Source organism: Thunnus thynnus, chromosome 11 (assembly GCF_963924715.1).
Source record: "Thunnus thynnus chromosome 11, fThuThy2.1, whole genome shotgun sequence".
In the NCBI taxonomy this organism is placed as follows: Eukaryota; Metazoa; Chordata; class Actinopteri; order Scombriformes; family Scombridae; genus Thunnus; species Thunnus thynnus.
The window spans coordinates 24,181,270-24,196,179 of NC_089527.1; the positions used below are offsets into that span (position 1 = coordinate 24,181,270).

Here is a 14,910-nt window from a genome sequence, read left to right on the forward strand (position 1 = left end):
GAGGCATTCTTGCTCACGCCACAACTCCACCAGTTTTTCCTCCTTTTCCACAGTCCAAGAGAACTGAGACTTGTTCATGTTCTTGCACCTCCCTCAAGTCCCTGCCATGTTTACTATCTACCCAGTTTTCTTCCCGTCTGGTGCTGGAGAGAGTGAACCTATTGGTTGTTGACAAAGTTCACGTCATTGCACTTCACTATTTGCATGAGCCAAGACTAAAAATAATTCCGATAATGTTAAACATGTTTGATTTTATCGGAACGTCAAGATGTGAATGACTTAAGACAGCTCGGACTGAGTTTTATGACCACCTTACACTAAACGATTAAGATAATGGGAGCGTGCCACAACTCTAGCAAAACTCTCATGATTTTATTCTGACATTGGAAATTTGTCTGTGACAGTGAAATTGCTTGAAAAGTTGTTTGGTGTAAGGCCTGCATAACTTACCCAACACTTTAAATTACCACATATCTCGCTTGTTGGTTGTCTGGCAACTGCTTTCATGCAAGAAATAGTCCAGCACATAACCCCCCCCTTTAAATCACAGTGTCTTTACACTTTACACAGATCAAACACAAAGCTTTCTATGACCAAACAAATGAGATGTAACGTGTTAGTTGCTAGAAGGCTGATTTTGTTACCTTTGGAAAGAGACACCCGTTTCCAGTCTTTATGTCAAGCTATGTTAAGTGGCTGCAGCTTCATATCCACTGTACAGATATGAGAGTGGTATTGAGCCTCTCATTTAACTCTTGACAAGAAGAAGAATAAGTGCATTTCCCAAAATGTGGAACTATTGCTTTGATACAGAGGTAATCCAGCATAAAACTGTCAAGACACATAACGACCCTTTGCTGAGCCATAACCCCATAGTTACTATTGATTGTAAGGCTTTCAATGTAGCACTGCATTTATGCAGTTTGCAATGGTAACAGTGTCAGATTTACAACTTGAAATTAATGGTAATTTAAAAAAAAGACTACTTAGAGGTGAGGTTGAATGCACAAAAGAGCTAGTTGGGGTGTAGAGTAGTGATATGGTTTTTGGTTGTGTCACTTGATATGTTTTACACTTGGTGTAAATGTTGTAAACAGCCAAAATGACAAATATACAATGACATAAAGTAGTAAGCAGTAAAAGACATTTCTACATCAGCTCATGGGTGTATGATGGGTGAGCTAGAGGTTGTGGGTGGCAGGTACAAACAGGATGTCCATGCCACCAGTCTGTCTTTGTACGTGCGCAGTGCAAACGTCAAAATGAATCTTCTGACATCAAATGAAGGGCAGATTTGAAAGTGTGTCATCTCCTCTTTTAAGTTTCCTTCTGATAAAATTCTAATTAACTTCCATCCTGGGTGACAAGTGATGACAAGGGGCTGGGAACAGAGACAGGGGTAATGGGAGTAAAAGATGAGGTTGTGCCAGTCTGTGTTGACGATCAGTATGATGTCCCTGTCAGTCTGAGAAAGACAAGTTTTGCAGTTCCCATCTGTGGACTCATACACCTTTCAAAGTCTAGCAGCATACCTGCTGGTGTAAAAAGTAAGTTCTACTTTGTTCAGTATGACTGAATTGGGCTGTAAGTGACATGCAACTAAATGTACCGCATCAGCTTCTGAAACACCTGTCTTGGTGTCGGGATAATGCTGGTACAGATGCAGCTCACTGTGAGGTAGTGTACTGCTTTGATGTTTTGCTCCATATAGAAAACGCGTGTGTGGAGTACAACATTTGGCACGTAGTTAACAATGACAGGACTCTCAACGAATTATTACTCTCCTCTGTTCATCTTCTCCTGATTGAAACACAAGAACACCAGATAAAGAGTGGGGAATGCTTAACTGAGAATCAGTATTCCAGCTCATTCTCAGCTATAGCACTGGGGCAGGATGAATTAATATGAGGACGGAAAACTTGGTCCCCTGTCACCCTAGGCATAATGCAGTCTCAAGCATATCAGGGTGTTCCAGCTGTGACCATGCAGTCTTATCATTTCAAATCCGTGTAACATTTCCTGCTCTCTTTTTCTGTTCCCTGCCAACTGAAAAAGCAAGTCCAATGCATCTCGTTGCCAGTGATATTTTTCCCTCCTCAGCCACTAAGTAGAGGAATGAAAATAAATCGGAGTGCTCTTTAAGGTCATGGAGCGAAATCAGATTTTCTTGTTCCTGATTGTAACATGGCTTCATGGCATCTTGCACACAGAAGAAAGAATATCTTTTTTTATACTTCCTTTCCCAGGGTTCACCCCTGCATTTGGATGAATAATTCTCTTGGTTGTTGGGCTGTCTCCCTGCACAGACACAGTTCTTTTGAAGAGAAAAGAAAGAGAAAAATGTCCTCCTTTGTCAAAAAAGTAACATGATTGGAAGAACATGACAGCGTTGCTCCCGATGAGTCATGTTTAACGATCATTCACAGAAAACTGACCCGATCTTGTGAATGTGTCACATTTACTCGGACTACTTTAAAGCTTCCAGTCATCAAATGAATCCTGTATTATTAAAAACAAAAAAACCCCCAAAACACCTCTGCACTAAGGTTGAATCTCTTTTGAATGAGTTTTACCCTTTTGTGAGTCAGGGATTAGAGTCAGCATTCGTAATGAGGACAAGTAGGGATCTGGGCTGATCATTTCCTCATTGAACAAAAGGTCACAGATCGATATCTCTATAGGCTACAAGTTTGAAAAAATGTTTTCATGTCTGCGGAAGAGAGGTGATTATGTGTTGATAATCAACAGTTGATAGCCACCTGTGCCACCCATGAAAGATAATTTACTGGTAAGTACTGCATGTAACTGAACACTTTTATGTAGCGTTTTCACTACAGGCAGCTCCAGCAGAAATGCTACTACTGAGTCTGATAACGTTGATCATGTTTGTGCCATGCTGTTCTCGCATGCATAAACATGACACCATGAGAGAGAGACATGTTTTTGCAGAAAGTGAACAGGCATCAATTTAAAGATTTACGTGTAGCTCAGAACTAATGAATTTTTAAAAAAAGATTGAACCATGAGAGCCCATAAGGTATGCATATGGATTACCTGCTCAGCAAAAAAATCCATACACCTTTTAATAGCCGCTATGGTACGGCCTTGCAAGATATTGGACATTTGCTATAATTTACATTCACACTACATTCAGCTTCACCCATTAACATTTTTCAAATTATTTCCAATAGCTGCAGATTTTTCATCGACCCAACACAGTCATTGTTTAGCCTGCAGAGCCAAAAGTAATGACAGCTTACATGAATACATTACAAGGTTGTATTTTAACTGTCATGTTATATGTCTCTATATCTATAAAACCATTCACATTTTCAATTATCGTCTAAACTGTATGCTGCCGTGAATGTAAAAGTAGCCTTGCAGATTCATCCTGGTGTGCTGGGAATGTACAGATTTACTTAAAGTCCATTTTCTTTAATCCCTGTAGTTAATTGAATTTAATGACAGAGCTTCAAGCTGTATGCATGCCGCCTGCAAGCCATGGCAACAGGTCTGCTGAGACGCTGTCAGCAATTACATGAGTAATTATAGCATCAGTTCAGGCTGCAGGTGAATAAGTGCCTGGTGGCTTTTCTTAAGTGTGAAAAGCATTCCCTCTAATAGCAGGAGGTGGTGCTTAGATGTCTTTAAAGCAAACGGGGACTAGATGGAGGTCAAGCAAGAGTCAAATATGTGTTCTTTTACTGAGAGATAGAATTTCATTAAGAAGGCAAGGACTGTCCAAGCATGACAGCCAAGCTAGTGATAATGCTCAAAGCCAAAATTTGGTGTCACTTATAATTTATTTACAAACGCATGAAATCTCATATTATGTAAAGCATTATGCTTTTTTTTTTTTACATTTTTATTTCTGTGGCTTAATTCCAAGGACACAGCACCTCCATTTCTCAAAATGTATATAATGTTAAATGACAAGCTCAGTAATGCAAGCAACAGCAGCTATCATTCATCTGCAGCTGGAAGATCATCTCAGTCTATCTTTCTAAAATTTTAGACCACAGTGCCCCCTTCTGGTGAGTCCAAGCTACAGCCTAGGGAAAAAAAAAACAAAATCTTCAAAATAGGACTGGGGTGGAAATGGAGCATTATTATTGGACTCAGTCATGTGTGTTGATTGTAAGGTGAAAAGTTCCCCACACAGGCCTGACTGGAAATCTCCAAAAAAAAAAAAAAAAAAAAAAAAGAGAAATCTTCTCCCAGTGGGAGAGCATTAAAATGAAGCTGACTGTGAACTGTTAGAGTTAGGAATTATTTTTTGATGGAGGGTAGAGCAGGCATATCTAAGCTTTTCCATCTGTGTTCCATCTTTTTACAGACTTCTGCTTCTGAGCAGCCAAGCATACTGTTTCTCCGTAAGCCCCAGCGTACACACACACACACACACAAGCCAATCGAGTCTCCACGTCAAAGCCTTCCACAAAGACTGGTTGCGGCCTTGGCTTTGAAGGAAAAAGATGGGATACTTATCCTGAACGGTTTTATATTTCTCAGCCACTCAACTCTGCTTGGCGCCATTCAGGTCGTGCTTGTTTTCTAAGCATTAGGATTAAAATCTCTCTCCCACGAGAGAGCCAAGAAAAATCTAAAAATGGAATCTAAGAATTTGAGATGTCTGCCTCCAGGGGCTGTTTGTGCTTCACCTCAAGAATACAGAGCCAATTTGTGCTCGGACCGACTTATTTCCATATATTGCTTCAATAGAGCTTATTTCCATTCGTGGAAAATGAGGACAATTTCTTACCTTGCTATTTAAATTCATTTGAGAGCTGCAAAATGAACAGGCAAGAGTGTATGAATATTCAATATATGTTTATGCAGATATCATTTCATGAAACAGGTAGAATGACAGAATATATTAAGAAAATAGCTTATCAAAGTGTAATCAAATGTAATGCATGCGCACTGAATGAAATATGCATGACAAATTGGCTTTGGAGAACACAAAGCAGGCAGGTCCTCTGAACTTTTGCACAAAAGCTCATTGAAATTCCTTTCAGTATGACTGTGGCGCTACAGAGAAATAGAGGGACCGACAGAGAGCGATGAGTATAATGATTCCTGATTACAGAGGCAGGGAATACCTTGCATCATATACTGGAATATCATTGCAAAGACTTATGCAATTTCACTGTAAAAAAAAAAAAAAAAAAAAAAAGTAAACAACAACACACAAGATGAGCATTTAGCCATTTTATTTACAAATGTTACTGTTTGCCTCAATTCCATTCCTTAATGATATATTCTTCACATGGAAACTTGCTTATGTGTACAATCTTCCATCTATAAGCGAAAACTCCAGACAAGTGATATCCAAGCAGACGTTTTTTTTTTTTTAAATACATTTTGAAAGACTACTAATGATCTTAATTTCTTCTCCCTCTTACAAACAAAAAGGCACATAGACATTATAAGAATACCTTGGACAACAAACGTGTTAATATTGCAAGACTTGCAGGAAAAGAAGCATGAATAAGAGGAGATGATCCTAGATACTTCTCCCAGTATCTCTAAAATCTGCCTCAGTGAAGGTCATTGGAAAGATCTGCCTCTGTAATAGTATAGGCAATTTAATGCTTGACTAGTTTCATGGCTAAAATATTGAAATCTCTGGTGCATGCAGAACCCTTACACTGTACAACTGTAATACTTAATATGATATAAACACATTAGAGAAAAACTTCCTTGCAAGCTTACCCTCTCAATCACACACTGTAAAAACAGAAATGATCAGCAAGTCAAACGGTTTTTTAAGAATCATAAATGGAAGTGTGTCCAAAGTTGGGAGTCCCAGCTATTTGCTATGGCTTCAATGTTCACTTCAATGTTCACGGGTTGTTGTCACAAGTAGTCTCTTCATCAATCTGCTGGAGTACAGTCACATCACATGGAGGTTGGCTGGCCAGCTAAAAGAAAACAAACAGTAACATTACATTACAAGAAAGCCAAAAAAAACAACACATCTGCATGCCGATCAGCTGGATCAAGAACTCACTTTTGAATCGCATGTAGCAGGAGTTACAGTAGAGCTGCTTGTGTCGTATTCTGACTTCAGCCCCGGCTTCTGATCCTCCAAGGTCAGACTTGCAGTCAATACACTGAAGGGTTTAAGAAAGGGAAAAGTTAAAGAGCTACTCAGCTGGTGAAAACAAACCCAAAAAGTGCCACAATAGTAGTAATGAGGATAGACAGAACGAAGGCCCTTGACTCTATGTAAAGAAAGAGAAAAATGAAGGGAGGACACAGACAAAGACTGGGTACAGTGGGGAGGATCATTGTTCAGATGCAGGAGACCACACTCAAGTGAAGACTAAAGTTCCAGGATGAATCAGCCAGAATTAAGGATGGTAGAAAGAAACAAAGTAAGGGGTTGATTAGTTTGGCTTGCAGGTTTTGGCACAAATAAAGATCTTGTTGGCATCACAGAAAATCTACTTTGCTGTAAAGGGATCAGGACCTTAAGATCCAATCTTATTTAGTGGGTTAGTGGTAAAAGAAAGAGTCTGGAATGATCTAGTTTAGTTGTTATTGGCCGAGGTGTTCTGCCGTTGTGCTCCGGGCCGACAGGAGCTGAACTCTCACCTTAAAACAGCCCAAATGATAACAGAGCCCAAGGGACTCGATGATCATGGCTGCTCCCTTTCCCAGCGGGGTGTCACAGAATGTACAGATTTTCTTGCCACTCACTGACCTGGATTGCAGAATGCACAGCTGTGATTTGAGAGCCAAGCACACATGCATGACGCATGTATGAATGCAAGCACACGCACACACACACACACACACACACACACACACTCACACAGACACATATTCACACCGGAATACACTAGGGTCAGGCTGATGTGGTTGTTTTTTACTGAAAACATCTGGCCAATATTGGCTTTTTAAAAGTATTTCCCTTGAATATGGGCCAATTATTGGAAATTTGTTTTATTTTTTATAATGATTGGTTGTCTATTGCTGAAATGACAGAAAATCTCTGATGACAATAGCTCCATACAAACATTATGTAAAATTTTTAATAATGTTTTTGCTCATACGTTTGTTGTGTTTTAATTGGTTTTAGTGTAGTTTTTTTTGCCTGATAAGAAAAAAATCTCAAGCAACAATGATTTATAACTTTGAAATTAAAAAAACAAAACAATGAACAACTGTCAGAAAATATGTGTTCCAGGCTGAGCCTTCACAACACATGAACCAAAAAAACACACACAAACTCAAAAAAATACTGTGTTAAGTGTAATTAAACAGGGAATCTGTATGAAAGTAAAACAGTGTGTAAAAGTGTAAAAGTATGAAAAAGTGTAACCTATTTGGCCGGGAATGAAGGGTGAATGGATGGAGCAAGTCACATAAAACACAAATATCATATGCAACAGCATAATAGAGTAACTTCCAAAGAATAACAAGTGAAAGAAACATTACCACTCCCAATCCAGAGTTATAGTTGACCACATCACCACCCTGACAATGATTGTTCCACCCAGTATACCAGTGAGGTGTCAGACGCAGCATGTTTGGCATGTTAAGCAGCGCTGTTAATTTTACCTGGTCTGCTGCTGAGGGCCACCAGCCTCAGATGTAGGCTCTGGAGAGGTGGTGGGTGAAATAGAGGAGGGTGAGAGGGAAGGCGACTGATGGGACCAGGGGGATGAGGGGGTTCCTGCCCTGCCTCGGAGGGAGCCCATGGAGTAGGAAGAGGGCAGAATGGCGGAGCTGGGCCGCCCACCTGACCCGCCACCATAAAAGGAAGTACTGCCGGAGAGGGCAGAGTGAGGCCGAGAGTAGTTTGGGATTTGAGAGTTGCTCCTGGGTGTCCATGATGAGCGCCAGGAGTTGTAGGATGTGTCCAAGTTGTCAAGAGACTCGCCTCTGCAAAGCCAACCCACGCCACACCTATGTTAGCTGGTTAGTTGAGGCATTTAAACTGTCTGGCTACCAGCTGTATCAGTTTTTGTATTAAATATTAATGGTACAACCAAATTTGCCAAGGCAAAGTCAGACTGGTAGCCAGATTAAAGTCACAGGATATTAGTGAGTCTATTAAGCCAACCACCATTGCATTAGTGAACCCTGCACCACCATCACACAACAGAGATGCGAGTCACCCTCTGTGTGACTTTGTCCTTTTGAGTATGTACGTTGGGAAGTACGTGTACCTGCGCATGTATGGCACGTTGGACTCCTTGTTGGTGGCAGGGTTGACGGCGCGCTGGCGGATCCAGCTGCTGTCCGTCAGCAGCGGAGTCTTCTTCTTCATCTCGTTTAGGATCTGCTGCCGCTCCAGCTCGGCCTGCGACACGGGCTGCTGACCCATCTCACCCACTCCACCACTCGGCGCTACACTCAGAGAGGAGAGATAAAAACGAAACATGCTGGGTGAAATGAAAAGTGTCTGGGATGTCATAAATAGATCACGACCGGCAACGGGCAGAGAAACTGGAAAAATGAGATAGAGAGAATGAGACTGTGATGATGTAGAAACAGTGTTTCACAAGTCGGGTTCGATTATGTCTTATTATCAGAAGGGTCTGCTGCAGCCTGTGATAAGAAAATTGTTCTAAACAAAAAGAAAAAGAAAAAGGTTCTTTCAGATGCAACCTGACACAAATCACACTGAAATCAATAAGTTAATAGTTTTTGCTGTATGTAATTTTCTGGTCAGCTGACTGATTGATTTAGCATTTGGCTGGTCAACTGTTAATCAAACAGCTTTAAGTTTTGATTTAATGAAATAATTGACTAATCAGTTGATTAAAGTGCTCATAATGAGCAGATTGACTTCGATTGAACGGAGAGGCGGAGCGTCAGGGGCAGAGCCCACCTCTCTCTGGTTGTCTGTATCTCATGGCATTGAGGATGTTTCTCCTCTCCATCTCCAGCTCTGATGTAGCTCTCTGACTCTGGGCGTGTTTGTCACGGATGCTCCTCTGCTCTTCCAGCAGCCAGTGAGCCATGCCCCCCGACTGCATATACCCACCTACAGTGGGGTAAGGGCCGCATATACGTGCATGCATACATGGGAGTCATTTATTAAAAAACATGATATAATATTTCTGGTTTGACACTTTATCACTATTGCATTCACAAAACAGTCAGCACTATCCTCTGTCTTAATTAAAGCTGACCTTATAATAACACCTAAACTGACCTTTCCTCTGAGGCTCTTCATCCAGCTGGGGAGATGATTTGGACTTTGCCCTGTCAAATGAACAAAACACATGTAAGTGCCTAATTAAAAAACAGACAGTAATCATGCTTGCAGTGTGTAGAATTTAGTGGCATCGAGCGGAACGGACTTGGCAGAAATGGAATATAATATTCATAAGTATGTTTTCATTGTGTGTATAATCCATTAAAAAATAAGAATTGTTGTGTTTTTGTTAGCTTAGAATGAGCCCTTTATATCTAGATAGGGAGCGGGTCTCCTTCCATGGAGCTTGCCATGTTGCACTGCCATGTTTCTACAGTAGCCCTGAACAGACAAACCAAACACTGGCTCTAGAGAGGTCTTTTCGTGTTTTTGTGAAATGCTTCGCACACGCTTGAAAGAGAGGGGTGAGGGGAGGGGTTGAATCTGCAACCTCACCACTAGATGCCACTAAATCCTACACACTGGTCCTTTAAAGTATCTCTTTTCATATATATCTAGATATTTTTTACAACCAAATATTCAAGTGAAAAGCATTTTGATACACCAAATACCGCACAGAGAAACCCTACTTTTTATGGTTATATTAAGAAAGTGCTGACTGCAGACCAGTCACAGGTAATTCCCATCTCAGTTGGAGACCTAACCCACTTGCTGGAGGACTTCCAATTTCATGACTGCTTATATAAAGGGATGTTGTTAGAACGATTCTGCTTAAATGGAGCCAGCAAGCATGTCAGATATACAGCAAAGATGGGCCAATACTGGGAAATGTGTTTAAAAAAATGACAAAAGACATGAAAAACATGATTTCCTGCTTCAAAGATTATCCTTCAGGGACAAAGGGTTCTTGTTTGTGCTAAAAAAACACAACGGGGCCGGTGTTTTGGCAGGGTTATTGTTTGTATTGCTTTGGCAGCTTTGGTCCAATTCTGGTGTTGCAAAGATTATTTATCTTTGCAAAGATTATTTATATTTAGGTGTTTTAAGTGTATTATTACTCATTAAAATAGGTAATGAGGCGAACTTATTGCATAAAAAGTATGTGATTTAGGTTTTATCAGTGCGATTAGCTGATAAGCTCTATGAAGAGAAGCATTTTCTTTGGAGTATGACTGCAGCTGCAGTTTGACAAACACATACACATTCTCTCCTGTACTAACCTGTCTGCAAAGGACAGTGCAGGCTGGACATTGGCAAAGGCATTGGAGCTACCAGCCCTTTAGTGAAGGGTAGTATGCAGAGAGAGAACGTTACAGCACAAAGATGGAGGACAAAGCACATGCAAACATGTTAGTTGGAGTTATGTTAATGCACAGACAGTAAAGCATGTTATGTTTTACACTTGAATGTGTTGTTATCAGCGTGAAGGACAGATGAGGACGTGAGTAAAGTTTTACAGGAGGATCACTGTCTCTACTGACCACTGCTGCCGCTCTCTGCGCTGCTGTTCTGCAGCTTCCTGTCGCCTCCTCTCCTCTTGCCTCTCCTCCTCTCTCCTCCTCTGCCATATCAGCTCTTCCTCCTCCCTCCTCCTCCTCTCCTCCTCCTCCTGCCTTTCTTTCCTCTTCCTCTCCTCCTGGAGATGCTGAAGCTCTCGCTCCTCCTCCTCCCTCCTCCTCTTCTCCTCTGCCTGCCTTTGGCGCTCTTGTTCCTCCTTTCTCTTTTTCTCTTCTTCTTCCCACGGAGGAGGAGTGGGCTGGCTGACGGGAGAGAGGGGCGAGAGTGGGCTGATGCTGTGGCTGTTCACATCCAGGCTCTGTGGTTGCCAGAGACAAGGAAGGTGAGAAAAGGGGAAGTTTTTCTAACACATGATGGCATTAAGTAATCTGACCTCCATTAACTTTGAGAAGGAACTTCAACAACAATGGAGCAACTCCTCTGAGGTTACAAACCAACAAGAGTTTTGAAATTCCACTCAGGGGAGTTTTTGTTGCAAAACTATGAGCTGGAAAGACATTACAGCAAGCTTAGCCTTGTTGTGTGATGTGTGTGTGAATGTTCACATGACCAGACAGACTTCTGCTCTCGCTTTCACTCTGAGTTATGTGAATTGAGCCTGTGTTTTAAAAGCCAGAAATACCAGTGCCTGGCCACATAATCGCTGAATAATTACAGCAATCTCAATCAACAACACTATCAAAGGTTTTTGGATACATTTAAACAATTTAGTGCTATGAGGCAGAACCTATTGTGCCATTTTAATACTCTCCAGCTGATGTTTCAGGTATTAGGCCATTATAAATTCAAAATAAAATACTTTTCTTACTTCTTGTTGGTCTCCACTCTTGGTAATCTCTTGCTGAGCCTTGAGCCACTCCTCCTGCAGTTTCTCCTGGTCGCGCTTGTATTTCTCCTGGATGAAAAGGTAGGTGGAGAGGTCAGAGGTCATCCCATTTAATGCACAGTCACCCCCGTCCCCAAAACCACACGAACAAAAAGGAAAAACAACCCAACAAAAAATCATACACATACATAGCTGTATCATTTTCAGATAATTTCAACTCAAAGCTCGCCTACATGTTATCTAACCATCCTGAAACCTAGAGAAGCTTGCCCTGGGCAGGAAGTCTCCCTGGCACATCATGAAATCAGGCCGTTTATCCAACAGGGAATAAGACTGGAGGAGTAACAAGCCTTCCCGGCTACATCAGCACTGTTCTTTGTACACCTTTGATCTTGATCCAGAAATACACCCTCAGAAAAATGTTTTGACAGAATACTACTACATTTAAGTTGGATACTTGATAGATGCTTTAAATTCCAGCTGTCTGAGCGCTGTCCTACCATAAGTTTTCTGCCAATTAGAGGCAGTCTCTACTGGATGTGAGGACATATTAGTCTATCACTTGAGTGCTCTGTGCTGCCTCTCATTGTCAGATGGGACAAGGAACAGATTTCCAGAAGGGTATTTAAGATCAAATGAATTGTGAGGTTGCTTCACATTTGGTATTTCCAGTTTTATTAATAAACTTCAGACTCTGTTGCCAGTTTGTTAGGTCACCTAGCTAAAACTAATGCAGTCTAATACAACAGCCCTGCAATAAATCGTACCTTTCCAGATGTTAATTTTTTATAATTCTTGTTGAAACTGTTTTAGAGAGCTGAAGTTTGAAGTTCAATCTTGACCTAAAAAACAGCAGTTGACCAACCAATCACCACAAGCTCCATTTAGTAGCTGTTCTGAAGCTTTTGATCATATCCACCATGCGCTTATCATAAATACATCATCATCCACCTTTTTACTCCAATTCAGTGAACACTGGAAAATTGACCTTGAAGGGTGATTTCACCTCATTAATTTCTCAACAGTTCTTTAGACTGTATTCGTTTTAGCTAGGTGTGCCTACTAAACTGGCAACTGAGTGTAAATTGTACCAAAACATTATAACTAAATGAATGCAACTTTATGTACCTGAAGGAGGCGCTCCTGCTCCTTCTGCCATTTCTCTTGTCTTCTGCGCTCCTCCTCTGGGTCCCAAGACCAGCGGCTGGAAGCCGGAGTGATTGAAGGGACAGGTATCTGAAGACAGAGAAGACAGACATGCAAGGTGAATGTACATGCTTGTACGTTCAGTCTTACAAACTGTTAAGGCAACAGCTAAAAACTTGAAGCAACAGCAGTTAGCTGCTGATGAGCAAAAAAACAACAAAAAACAAACAAAAAGCTTTGTTTTTTTAGAAGTAATGTTACTGTTATACTTGTAGGTAGTGACCTCTGTATGACATTCTTACTCACATTTGGTGTTGTCAAGTCACATCAATCTATGCAGCCCAAAATGACAGGTTGAGTGGTTTATACAACAAAACAACACCATTTATCATTAGGTTCTCGAGTATTTTACTTCTCCATTTTCAAAGATACATCAAAATGAAAGCCCCCGCAATTATGTCGAGTAATTGGGTGACTGAAAGGCTTAAGTAGCAGAGTAAACCTGTCTCTAAAGTGAACTACCAAAGAGGCCCGCGTGAGATACTTAATGATTGGTCTGGGCTTTGTAATAACTGTCGTAGCTGCTTTCAAATATGTTGGCATGCTAGAAGAGCAAACACCAAAGAGACAAAAGCTGCCCTTTATGTAATGCTACTACTTACATCTGGTGCTGCAGACTCTGATCCTCCTTGAAAAGAAAGAAAATCATCCAGTCAATACTTCTGGCATGCACAGGCAGAGCAATGGAACATAAATATACAAGTCAACCTTTAGGCCATATACCACAACAACACAAAGCTGACAGGCTTATTAAAGTTTCGACTTGATTTTTAAGTCAAGTACCAATTCATCATTCAACATGACATTTAAAACCACAACAGTAATTGATGTTTTCAACAAAGGTCAAATTTCACCCAATAGGACTTATTGATTCTCTCAATTCAAGATCACCCACTAATAGCCATTTACATTGGATGTCAGCCCAATAGTTCTGAATAGGAAAATCAATAAACAGATTGTGAGGACAGCAAGATCAATCAAACTGAAAAGAAAAAAACACACATCAGCAGCATGCATAAGATGCACACATGTACAGCACAGCCAGTCTGAAAGGCTAACAGACACTTCAACACATGCATGCCAGGAGAGCAACGAGAATGCTTTTAACAGCATGCGCAGCAAAGTGAAAAATGTAACCATGTGTTAAACCCGGACATCAAAAATACCACAAACACAACACAATTGAATGATTTGTATTTGTGGTTGTTATGCTGGTGGAGTATCTGACATGCTGTCCAAGCTTTGGAGCTGAAAATGTTGCTTTTATATACTTTTATTTCATTTTTCTTATTTCATGGGGGGTTTTCCTCACAAAAAGTACAATACGTTGTGAAATTTTGTGATTTTTGTGTTACAATAATAAAAGTAAAAGCATCTGTTTGGTTTGGAGGAAGGTTTGTGAAAAGACAATTCTGCCCTACAAAGTCAAAACGCAGTAGCAACATTTAACACAATTTGGTCAAAACTGAGTTAACACCAGAATATGACTTTCTGACATCTGTTTTACCATATAAAGATTATTATGCTGTAGATACTGTATGTGTAAATTAACTTTAAAAAAAAAAGTAACATTTTCAGGAACTACAAAAACGAGGTAAAAACCAAACCACAATGACTGTGATCCTGCTGTTTACGGATAGTTGGTGGGCAGGCAGTAAAAGTTAGCCTGCCCAACATCTTAGTCATTGAGTTTGTTAAACCACATGAATGAAGCAGTAGCTAAATCAAATCATGATGAGGGGGAAAAAAGTAAGAACAGATAAACTATCCTAGTTAAGACTGTCCAAACAGAGTGCAAGATCTGACTTTTTTTGTTTGTTGGGGAGGTTACAAATTATATAGCTGTTGAACTGTTTCTGCTGTTTGCCTTTGAAAGGCAGAATTCCTTAATGGGCTCCACATTGAACAATAATCTCCCTAGACTCTTGGTTTGAACAGCATGTCAGTTTCCCTAGTTGCACAAGGCAAAGGTGAGGACATCACTGCACACTCAACCCTGTTTACCACAGAGGTAGACCAGCGCACTGACACTGGACCCTGAGCAGCCTGAAGGAGGAAGGGGCACAGCAAAAGGGTTAAGCTCTGGCACCAGACAAGATCATCAAAAAATAAATAAATAAAGGATCAGCCCCAAAACAGAGCCATGGAGGAATCTTATTTCAATCCAGACAGCTCATTATCAATTGATAATAGGTTGCATTTCAATTGAACATGAGGGTGTGACAGACAAAAAAAAAAAAAAAAC

General features: G+C 40.6%; 1 protein-coding gene across 10 annotated transcripts in view; it reads right to left on the reverse strand.

The window, feature by feature from the left end:
• Window positions 1–5,196: 5,196 nt before the first annotated feature.
• LOC137192940 (LIM domain only protein 7-like) overlaps window positions 5,197–14,910 on the reverse strand; it is a 49,388-nt gene continuing 39,674 nt past the window's right edge. For 4 of the 10 annotated variants that reach the window (XM_067604023.1, XM_067604027.1, XM_067604022.1 and 1 more), the window contains 13 exons: window positions 14,670–14,711; window positions 13,268–13,293; window positions 12,588–12,695; window positions 11,442–11,528; window positions 10,597–10,931; window positions 10,336–10,392; window positions 9,173–9,222; window positions 8,846–9,001; window positions 8,181–8,361; window positions 7,570–7,893; window positions 6,601–6,709; window positions 6,014–6,116; window positions 5,197–5,924 (listed from right to left, as the gene is read on the reverse strand). In XM_067604023.1, coding sequence (XP_067460124.1) covers window positions 5,902–5,924; window positions 6,014–6,116; window positions 6,601–6,709; window positions 7,570–7,893; window positions 8,181–8,361; window positions 8,846–9,001; window positions 9,173–9,222; window positions 10,336–10,392; window positions 10,597–10,931; window positions 11,442–11,528; window positions 12,588–12,695; window positions 13,268–13,293; window positions 14,670–14,711 — 1,601 coding nt within the window. In that variant the 3' untranslated portion in view covers window positions 5,197–5,901. The remainder of the gene's footprint in view (window positions 5,925–6,013; window positions 6,117–6,600; window positions 6,710–7,569; window positions 7,894–8,180; window positions 8,362–8,845; window positions 9,002–9,172; window positions 9,223–10,335; window positions 10,393–10,596; window positions 10,932–11,441; window positions 11,529–12,587; window positions 12,696–13,267; window positions 13,294–14,669; window positions 14,712–14,910) is intronic. The other 6 variants (XM_067604029.1, XM_067604024.1, XM_067604025.1 and 3 more) reach the window with 5 other exon arrangements.